General features: G+C 31.5%; 2 protein-coding genes and 1 non-coding gene across 4 annotated transcripts; 1 reads left to right on the plus strand and 2 right to left on the minus strand.

Annotated features, from left to right (window-relative positions):
- Positions 1-14: 14 nt before the first annotated feature.
- On the minus strand, positions 15-3,818 carry LOC140959219 (agamous-like MADS-box protein MADS2). Of its 2 annotated transcripts, XM_073417075.1 has the most exons (9): positions 3,715-3,810; positions 3,352-3,628; positions 2,357-2,435; positions 2,074-2,138; positions 1,706-1,805; positions 1,114-1,155; positions 968-1,009; positions 364-506; positions 15-259 (listed from the first exon to the last, which is right to left on the minus strand). In XM_073417075.1, the coding sequence occupies exons 2-9, from the start codon at positions 3,534-3,536 to the stop codon at positions 169-171; spliced, it is 747 nt and encodes a 248-aa protein (XP_073273176.1). In that variant the 5' UTR covers positions 3,537-3,628; positions 3,715-3,810; the 3' UTR covers positions 15-168. The 2 variants fall into 2 exon arrangements, with proteins under 2 accessions (XP_073273176.1, XP_073273177.1); XM_073417076.1 differs by having other exon boundaries at positions 15-245; positions 3,352-3,818.
- A 2,847-nt stretch (positions 3,819-6,665) lies between these two features.
- LOC140959656 (uncharacterized) lies at positions 6,666-8,659 on the minus strand. The gene is made up of 2 exons (XM_073417599.1): positions 8,514-8,659; positions 6,666-7,164 (listed from the first exon to the last, which is right to left on the minus strand). Exons 1-2 carry the CDS (start codon positions 8,627-8,629, stop codon positions 6,939-6,941), a joined length of 342 nt encoding a protein of 113 aa, XP_073273700.1. The 5' UTR covers positions 8,630-8,659; the 3' UTR covers positions 6,666-6,938.
- Positions 8,660-8,737: 78 nt separating this feature from the next.
- TRNAD-GUC (transfer RNA aspartic acid (anticodon GUC)) lies at positions 8,738-8,809 on the plus strand. Its single transcript has one exon. It is a non-coding gene; the product is annotated as a tRNA-Asp (tRNA).
- Positions 8,810-9,793: the final 984 nt, after the last annotated feature.

Below are 9,793 nucleotides of genomic sequence, written 5' to 3' on the forward strand. Positions count from 1 at the left end.
TCAAGGTGGCCAAATTACCTTTTTTACAATAACTTACAGTACAAAATATGTTTTACACATTTCATTATTAGTATTGCATCTGCATTTAGACAAGATCAACCAAGAAAACATCAAATCCAATCCCAGAAAAGTACAAATATCTAATAATAAAGTGAAATCATAACATGATCAAAGCATCCATCCCGGAACCAAACTGTTGTCGTTTTGGACGTGATTCATCGATGCACTCATCTGACTCGAATTCCCTGGATCATTATATCTATTTCAAAGGGAAAACTAATAATAATAACTAATTCAAATAAATAAATAAAAAAAACCTTCAAAAAAGCTTTGATCAGTTAAAAGTAAGTAGAAAAACATTACCCCATTTGCAGATTAGAATTGCATTGAAGAGGATGAAAGAAGCCTTGGGAATGAACAATACTGTGCTGATGTGTATATGCATTGTTTTGTTCTCCTCCTACCCAAGATTGTTGAAAGTGTTGTCCAGCATAGAATTCTTGCAGCTGAATTGCACCCAGATCAATAAAAAAATATATAAACATATAATATGATTGCCTGTTAATAAAAAAATCGAGAGTAGGTACAAAGGTAGTACGTAGCGTCGTACTTTAAAAACAAAAATGATTTAAGAAATTAAAGCTACCGACCACATTTAAAATGCATACGAGGTCCATACACTTTTTATGGCGATCCCACGTCTTTTATATGACCTTGAGGTAAAAGTTCGAATTTTCCCTGGTTTTGCATTCTTTTAAGTTTTTCACATGGATCACGCATTCAATTTTCCCTTAAATAAATACTATTATCACTAACCGATCGATGCATCATTTTTCGTATAAACATAATCAATCAGGCAAGAAATTTTCACGATATATATTCCAAAACATATCACTTGACAACCAAAATATGGGAAAATAAAGTGAAATGGTATTGCTAATTTATAGCATTGTGATTAACCACTAACCTTTCTTTCTAATGAACCATTAGCTTCGAGCATCAACTTTTCCTGCAGTTAAAGAATGTTCACAAGCAAATGCAATTTGACTAGCAATTACTAATTTGATCAAGATATGAAAAATTAACGAAAAAACGTATAATATTATATATCACCTTAGCTTGAAGATCAGAAAGCTGATCAAGCATATTCTGTGTCTGCAATATATAATTTGAATTGAAGTGTAAGTAGAGGCAACTGATCCCTAGAAGTATAATCTTTTAAATAATAATCAAATTTAGTAATTTTAATCAGGTACATATATGTAAATCATTGCATACAACTTTATTATGTTTATATATACGGAAAATTATGAAAAACGGTTTATTTATTTTGGGTTTTCATCATTTAAACAGACACGAATAAATCATTGCATGGATGTAAGTTGGGTTTTTATTGTCTTTAGTCACGTTCGAAGTGCTGGCATGACATAGTGTTAAACATGTTGACAATATCATATATCACATCAGTGTTCCGTCAAAATAGCATTGAAGGCAAATAAAAAACTAATTTACAAGGGGACGACCAAATTTTGACTACTTAGACGATCAAAACTTAAAATAGGTCAACTTAACTGAAGAACTTTGCTATTTTCTGTTTGTTTGTGAGCGCGTTTGTGTAGTTGGGTTGGCTGCTACTCAAAATATTGAAGCATTTGAATTCATTTTAATATCTAGAAAGAGATATAGTATGAAAATGATCTTTTACCCTTGTAGACCGGATGTGGTGCAATGATGTCTGCAACTGAACCTCAATCTGCTCAAGATCATTCATGCTTAGGGGTCCCAAATCATCCCCAAGAAGATGTCTGCATGCAACACTTTTATCAAGAAATTCTTGCATCTTCAAAGGAAACTATTATTTTGTCTCTTGTTTAAGCCAAAAATCATTTTGGTCCTTATTTGTGATGTGTTAAAAAAGGTCCTTTGACTTAATTATCAATATCATACATTTTTACTCTCTAACGTTAATTCGCTGTCAATTATGAAGAAAAATCTCTATCCTTTCTAAATAAAAGAACATGTGTAATATNAGAACTAGCTAGCCATAAAACACAGAAGGTGAATGTTGAATACCTTTGGCATCGTTGCAGCGACTCGTATTTGGATTTTAGTTTCACATATTCCACATAGCTGCTTTGCTACGAGAGTAAATTCAAGAACGAGTTAGTGAGTTAATGTTGCTAAATTTAAAATGCAAATTATAATTTTGAATACATTCAATAAAAAAAAAAAATTTTTAAAAACCTTTCCCGATGGTTATTGCTATGACAAGTTTCCGAATTTTTAGGTACAAATACTATTTACGTAACTTATATATAAAAAAATTGGTATGAAATGTTAATTAGCTCAAAAATACCTCAATATCCTTGCCTGGATGATTGACTTCTAGTGAACCATAACTGCATTTCTGATACTTTTCGAGTGTCTTGAGCATGCTGATTAGTCAAATTTTAGAAATATTTAAATAAGATTGAAATATTTAAATAAGATCGGGAATATAATAAATATAATTTTGCAGAGAACCACCCTTAAAGATGCTGTCCTTCACTATGAGATCTCAATGATAATAAATATTACTACTTTGATATTATAATCTTCAATTTAAGCATGGAAGTTTCAATCAACATATATAGCCAATATTAAAACATCAAGATAAAGATAAAGAATATCAAATTAAATTGATATTTCACCGATAGTTAATCATTACAAGCACTTCGATTTTTCGAGAATATATTTTAATTTATCTATTATAAATAACAAAAATGAAATGATACGAGTAGCGAGAACTCATACCTCATGAGCATCTAAAGCATTATGCAATCAGAGTATTATATATCAGCTGGGAATGAAATAAAAGAAACTAAGATGCAATAATTAGTAATTTTTTTCCCCATCAAAGTGCATTTAACTGAAGAAAATCCAAAATCTCTGGTCTCATTGGATTATTGATTGGGTCATGCTTACAAAATATAAAGTAAATAGGATTGAAAAGTAGATGAATGTTTTGATATTATTGAGCAATAATCTTCCATCAGATAAAAGCACTAAAAAACCCCCCAAAAAAAAGAAGCACAAAAAAAATTTTGAAAATGAAAAAAGAATGAAAGAAAGAAAGCCAAAAGAATTTCAAAACAAGAATCTTACAAATTCTTGAACAAGATCCATATCACCAAAATCAAGAAACCGAAAAAAGAATTTCTGGCCAAATAACATCATGAACAAATGGGAAAACAAAACTTGCATCTTAAAATCAACAAACATAAAGAAACTAAACCACACAACCATAAACATGAACTCAAAAAGATACAACTATGCAACCAAAAAAAGAGAGATTTAAGGATAAAAATATACTTGGAGGTGCTGCAGAATTCGTAGAGCTTGCCCCGATTAGAGAAGATGATAAGCGCAACCTCGGCATCGCAGAGCACAGAGAGCTCATAAGCTTTCTTGAGCAGCCCATTTCTCCTCTTTGCAAATGTAACCTGCCTATTTATTTTGTTCTCTATTCTCTTCAACTCCACCCTCCCTCTACCCATATTATTATAAAAAAATCCTCACCTATATCTGGCTATCCCTATATTTTTCTTTATGGGTTCTGATCTTTATCTCTTTTCTCTTTCCCTGTTAGCTGAAACCGTGAAAATCTTGAAACCCTAAACACAGAAAACTCAAAAAAACTGACATATTTATGCACATATACATATAAATGTACACCTGTAAAAGATTTCTTCTTTGTTTATTTTTTCTTTATTTTATCTCTTTAAACTTCTGAAAGATCCACCCCGAGATCTTTAGTTAGATGTGCAGATGAGAGATGAGAAACCTAGGGCTTGTGTTTTATCCACGGGGATGAAAGCCGAGGTTTTTGAGCGATGAGACGCGTGGGGCACAGTGTCCGCAGATTGGCGGGTGGTTGTTCATGACGCGGTGTGTGTGCGCGTGGTGGTTGACCGTGTTAACCATCGGGTAAATGAGAAAATATCGGACAGCCGTCGCCAATTAAAAAATTTCTGCACACGTGTCGGATGAGAAGTGGTTTTTGGATCCTTTCTTTCTCCTTGTACTCTCTGACATAAATAATGTTTCGAAATAATTTGTGCCCTAATAATTAATTTTAACATTGCTGAAAAAACACAAATTAAATATATACATTATATGGGAAATAAATTGAAGGACGTTGTTTATATTCTAAATTACATGGATACATAATAAAATTTTGTTTAAAATATATTAAATTCTATATAAAGTGTTCTGTCAAAAAAAAATTCTATATAAAGTGTAATTGTACGTCTTGAAATAAAAGTTTGAAGAGTAACAAAAATCCGAGATGAGACTAGCTAGTTAGTAGTTCAAATAAGTTTTTTTTTTTATATATATATTTGGATAGATAACAAAAAAAATTCTGTTAATTAAAAAATTTCTCGATATATGTTCGCGTGTCTGACAATATAATCATAAATTTTAACAATGATATTAGTCATATAGTTACGTGATTTGATGAGAATGACTAAAATCGATCAAACGAACATAGTTACATGACTATAAATGATTCGCGAAACATAAATGACTAAAAGTCTCACACATCGATACATACAAGATTAAAATTAACAATTTACCTATTTTGTATTTATAAATACTTGTACTATCGACCAGGAGTGGAGACAGCCTAGCTAGGCAGCTGCCTAAGGCCTCCATTTGGTGAGGCCTCTAATCGTAACATATTGAATATTCATGATAATTATGTGTATTTAATTATCAGCTCGTACGTCAAAAATTTATACAGAATCTTTCCTTAAAATCAGTCAAGTGCCTTCAATATTATATTATACAACTAAATTATTAGATTTTTATAATTTATCACTTTTAATTTCTTAAAATGCTCCTAATTTTCATCTCCAGATTATCCTTACTACAAACACAAATTTTGGTGTGAAAAAATCAATATGATTATATTTGAGACTAAAAAAATTTATTTTATATAACATTATAAAGCTCAGGAAATCATAACTGTACCAGAAAATCTAAAACTTTTAATGTCAAGTTTAGGCTATATATCCTTTAAGGAGGGTGCCTCTTGGTTTTGAGGCAATACGAGTCTCCTGGTTTGATAACATGACGTACTCGATCTCCTGTTGGTTTGATAACATGACCAAAAAATAGAAGAATTAAAACTCATATTGCCTCAAAACTTGTATATAAATCTAGCTTTTTCGTTGGCATCGGAGGGATTTTGTCGAGGAAAAATTCCAGCATCATACGATGTCTTTGTTCGTCTCAGCGAGATATGAATTATATATTGCTGGGAATTCATAATAATAGCAGTTTCAGCATCACAACGACAATACATTGTATTTTGCATAATAGCATCATTATTAATGCGTATATATTTTCAATTTTTTAACTTAGTATTCCGTTAATTAATTTTAAAAAAAATAATTATTATATATGATATTTATCTTATATCTAGATACATTAAATTCTTTAAGAATATTTTTTCAAATAAAAATGTTAATGATTTATCTTTATACAAAAAAATTAAATAAACATATTAAAAATTTTAATATCCAGTCCACTAAAAGAGAGAAATTAATATTTAAGTTCGTTAGTGTAACGTCTCTTCTCATTTCGTGGCCTCTGTGATTGCGACTTCAGGTCCACTGTGCACGTGTCATATTATGACACGCTGAAGAGGAACTATCGGAAACGACAGCACAGTAAATTTAAGACCAACTTTACACGTGTCGATAAATTGTCCAGTTTTACCAATTCGCCGGCGAGCGATAGTAAAACGGGGCCGTTTTGCTATTATTGTAAACTTTTTGACTGTTGGGTTCGATTTTGATTGTACGATTTCATTCCTTTCCTTTAATTTTCGTAGGTGCATTCTCTAATGTACAATACTTTTTATCCATTTATTATAACATATCATCATGTATTAAATTGTTAGCTAATACACTATGTATTGGCGGAAATATATTATTCTCTAAGAAAATCATGTAACAAGGCTTCGTATGATTTTGAAATATGTGTGTTCGATTTTTATAGACTAAACAAAAAATTTATAACATGTAAATCTATCATGAGACGTGACAAGTTTTGATCTTTTTGTCATGGGAGGAATATAGTTACATTGGGGATACTAGCGGGTCCATTCGATATTAGTTTTCGACCACCGTCACTTCTATATGAAACGTAGTGTAAAAAAAAAGTATTGAAAATGTCATTTCTAATAGCATAGAGATTTTTTTTTTGATATATATATATAGTTTTGATATGATGTCCATCAACCTTTCAACCTCTGTGCTTACCAACGAGATGTCACTCTGACTCACCTATGAGATATACAATATTGATATACTTCATCACATCTAATAGGTGAGTAGCTCAGTAGTGAACACAGAAGTTAGCACGGTTGGTGGACATCATATTCTGTTTTTCACTTGCTTAAATCATGCTTTTAAAATAAATTTTAACATTGACCAGACACGTTTTGAAAATTCTTTAAAAATCTACTTCATAAACTTAAAGTAACACAATCCAATTAGATGTTACGTTAACGGCTTGATTACATTAAAAACAACGTTGAGTAAGAGAATTTACTAATCACACCTAACCCTTCAAATTTCAAATTTGCGTTTCATATTGGCAAAATACATATGTTCAAAAATAATTAATTATTAAATTATATTTAATTAAAAATATATGTTTTACACACACGGAGAAAATATTACACATTCCATGATTCATAATCCCCATTTCAAGAAGTTTTCTCTCTGTCCATACCAAACCAAACAATAGAATTGCCAACATACACACTCCAACCTCCCTGAGACTTGAGACACAAGGCAGATTCCTTGAAGAATTACATGACAAAGACACAGAACATATGTGTACTATGCAAAACTTTAGAAAGATTATAGTTTAAGGACTAGTTCTTTTCAAGCTTGGTTTGATGGAATCTTGGAGCACTCTGGGCAGGAAAAATGCCCTTTGGCAAGACAATTGCTGCAACGAGAGAATCTCGACTTTCCATCCATGGATGGATTCTGATCAACAACAGGAATCAAACTGAACAGCCCACCTTCTTTAATCAATCCAGAGCCTTTGCATCTGGAGCAGGCAATCAGCTTCAGGTCACCACACCTCTTGCACATTCCCAAAGAACTGCTAATTAGGGAACAACTCAATGCATCAGAATTTCATTTATATGTTCAAATATAAGACTGTCATTGGTTCTACCACCCATCCCATGAGTTTGAGCTTTGACACGAGCAATTTTAACATGGCATCGGAGCAAGATGTTATCCTTGAAGCATAAAACTCTCTCTAATCAATTTATGAGCATAAAACTTTCTATATTCAATTAAGTTGATGCTTTGGATATTAAATCTAGCAATCATATTCCCAGTTTCAGGTGGTGAACTTAGGATGGCCATTATTGCCTAATACTTTACCAACCTTACGTAAATGCTTTGGACATTAAATCTAGGACCAGATTTCAAGCTTGCACACGCACGTGTTTAATCTTAAAAGTTGAAACTATCATCTTCTACAAGCTCAAGACTACAGAAGCAACTCCAACCTTTGCTCCACAATGGAGTTGCTCCATTGTGGAGCAAGGTTTTTCACTCCAATCCAGCACCAAAAATGGTGCTGGACTGGAGTTGTCCTAAAACCCACTCTAGATGTGGATCTCTTTTATTTTTTTTAAAAATTTTTTTATTTGTTTTTAAATAATTATAAATATTTAATATTTTATTATATATTAATTATATAATTAATATTTTTATTTTTTAAAATTTTAAAATAATTTCCTCTTGAAACTTAAATATTAATTTAAATTTTTTTAAAATGTTTTTTTAAAATTAAATAGATATTAAATTAAATAATTATTTTATTTATATAAAATAATTAATCGATTTTCTAATAAATAATGAAATAATATAATTATATTTATTATGTATAATTGTGTAATGGAATTATAAATAGTTATTATTGAATTAAAATTAATATTATAAGAATATTCTGAGAATATTTTTTTTAGTGTAGAATGTAGTGTAAATAGATTGGAGATGAATTTAGTGTTACACTATTGTAGTGCAGAATATAGTGCAGGAGGGTGGAGACGGCCTTAATGCCCAAAAGATCCAAATTGGTCGGAGAATCCATTGATAAGTTACAGAGTGAGAGCATAGCCATTATTTGTCCCTACTCTATTTCTGAAGATTGAACCGTGACAATCACTTCAATTTAATTCAAAACTCTACAGTCGTATGCTTGATATTGAACGATTTCAACATAACAGGAACTTTGTTCTCCAGGTGTAAGCAGATGCAATCAAAACCAAAAGAAAGTAAAACTTGACACAAGATTCAAATCTGGAGTAGGTTTTCAGCTAATCAATCAAGCTTGCAGGAACTGGAACCATAACCCAGAAAAAGAAAAAAGAAAGGAAAATCTACAAATTTCCAACTCGTGATTCGAAGAGATAAAAGGGTTTCGGCGTTGAGTACCTTCGTTGGGAAGAGGCAATAAAGGAATCGATTTTAGGAGCAGAAATGGTAGCGGAAAGCATGAGAGCCCCCACAGCATAGCCTGCAATTTCAGACGCTGTAATGTTTTCGAACATCTTTCGTTATTTCTTCTGCTTCGCTTCTTTCTTTACAGCCTTATCTTCTACATGATTTCATGTAGTTTTGTGTATATATAACTAACTTCCCAATGTCCTAACAAGGAAGTCGTTGTAGTATAGTGGTGAGTATTCCCGCCTGTCACGCGGGTGACCCGGGTTCGATCCCCGGCAACGGCGTTTTTTGGTGTGTCTAAATAAGGCCCAATACATATTTGGGCTTTTTTAGGTCCAATATTTTTTTGTCCACTGTCCACAATATTTATATTACAACGAGCCAGTTTTGGTGTAAAAGGATTCTGGATTTGGATCCAACCTTAAATATTGGGCTTAGCCCATTGATCCCAAAGTTTGATGATTATATGGCGCTTTCCTGCAAATCACAGAATCTCAAGAGCACAATTTCAGAGGAAAGGGATAACAAATTAACAATCAGCTCTTGGTCGAGGGAGAAAAATCCTCTCATTAATGAATAATGCCAACTAATGTACGTGATTTTTTACTTACAGTTGATTAATTAGCATAATTCATAATTTAATTATGGTAGTTGTTAGTTGACATACTGATTGTTAATAATTGACTAATAAATATGGTGGTTTATAGTCGAAGGACGTGGCTTCCTCTCAAATATGCTCACATACTTGGTCTGAGGAGCATTCTAAAATGAAAAACATAAAAGCAATTGAGTGAGTTTCTCGAGAAATAAGAAATTTAAGCAACAAAACAAATATAAAAGCAGCTCTCGATTAAATAAAGTCATTACTATTTTATCAATAACATACGTGCTCGTCTGCTTGTATATAACATAAGCTAATGCATTTGTGTTTAACAGATTGTTAGCATCGAAGGCCATGTTTATGTCAGCACAGCTACATTTACAGTGTGTTTTAATGCTTAAAAAATGGGATTTGGATTTAGAAGAAGAATTGGGATTTGAATTCATGGATTTAGAATTTCATCGATTTTATTTATAGATAACATTATTATAATATATCCATTTTAAACTTAAATTAACTTTCCTAACAATACTCATTTTCTCTTCTCCACTATCCCTGTATCCTCCGACAATCTCCATATGTTCTATCCAATTTTTCATTTTTTTCTAATCAAAATTTTATGAAAATATAACTTATCCAAATGAATATATTTTATACTGTCATTATA

The sequence above is a fragment of the Primulina huaijiensis genome, chromosome 15, assembly GCF_012295235.1.
Source record: "Primulina huaijiensis isolate GDHJ02 chromosome 15, ASM1229523v2, whole genome shotgun sequence".
NCBI classification, from domain to species: Eukaryota; Viridiplantae; Streptophyta; class Magnoliopsida; order Lamiales; family Gesneriaceae; genus Primulina; species Primulina huaijiensis.

Coding starts and splice junctions, on each gene's coding strand:
- LOC140959219 (XM_073417075.1), bottom strand. CDS start 3,536: ATGGGTAGAGGGAGGGTGGAGTTGAAGAGAATAGAGAACAAAATAAAT. Junction 1,806..2,073: donor TCGCTGCAACGATGCCAAAG/GTATTCAACATT, acceptor TGTTGCATGCAG/ACATCTTCTTGGGGATGATT. Junction 1,156..1,705: donor ACCACATCCGGTCTACAAGG/GTAAAAGATCAT, acceptor TATATATTGCAG/ACACAGAATATGCTTGATCA.
- LOC140959656 (XM_073417599.1), bottom strand. CDS start 8,629: ATGTTCGAAAACATTACAGCGTCTGAAATTGCAGGCTATGCTGTGGGG. Junction 7,165..8,513: donor ATTGCCTCTTCCCAACGAAG/GTACTCAACGCC, acceptor CCTAATTAGCAG/TTCTTTGGGAATGTGCAAGA.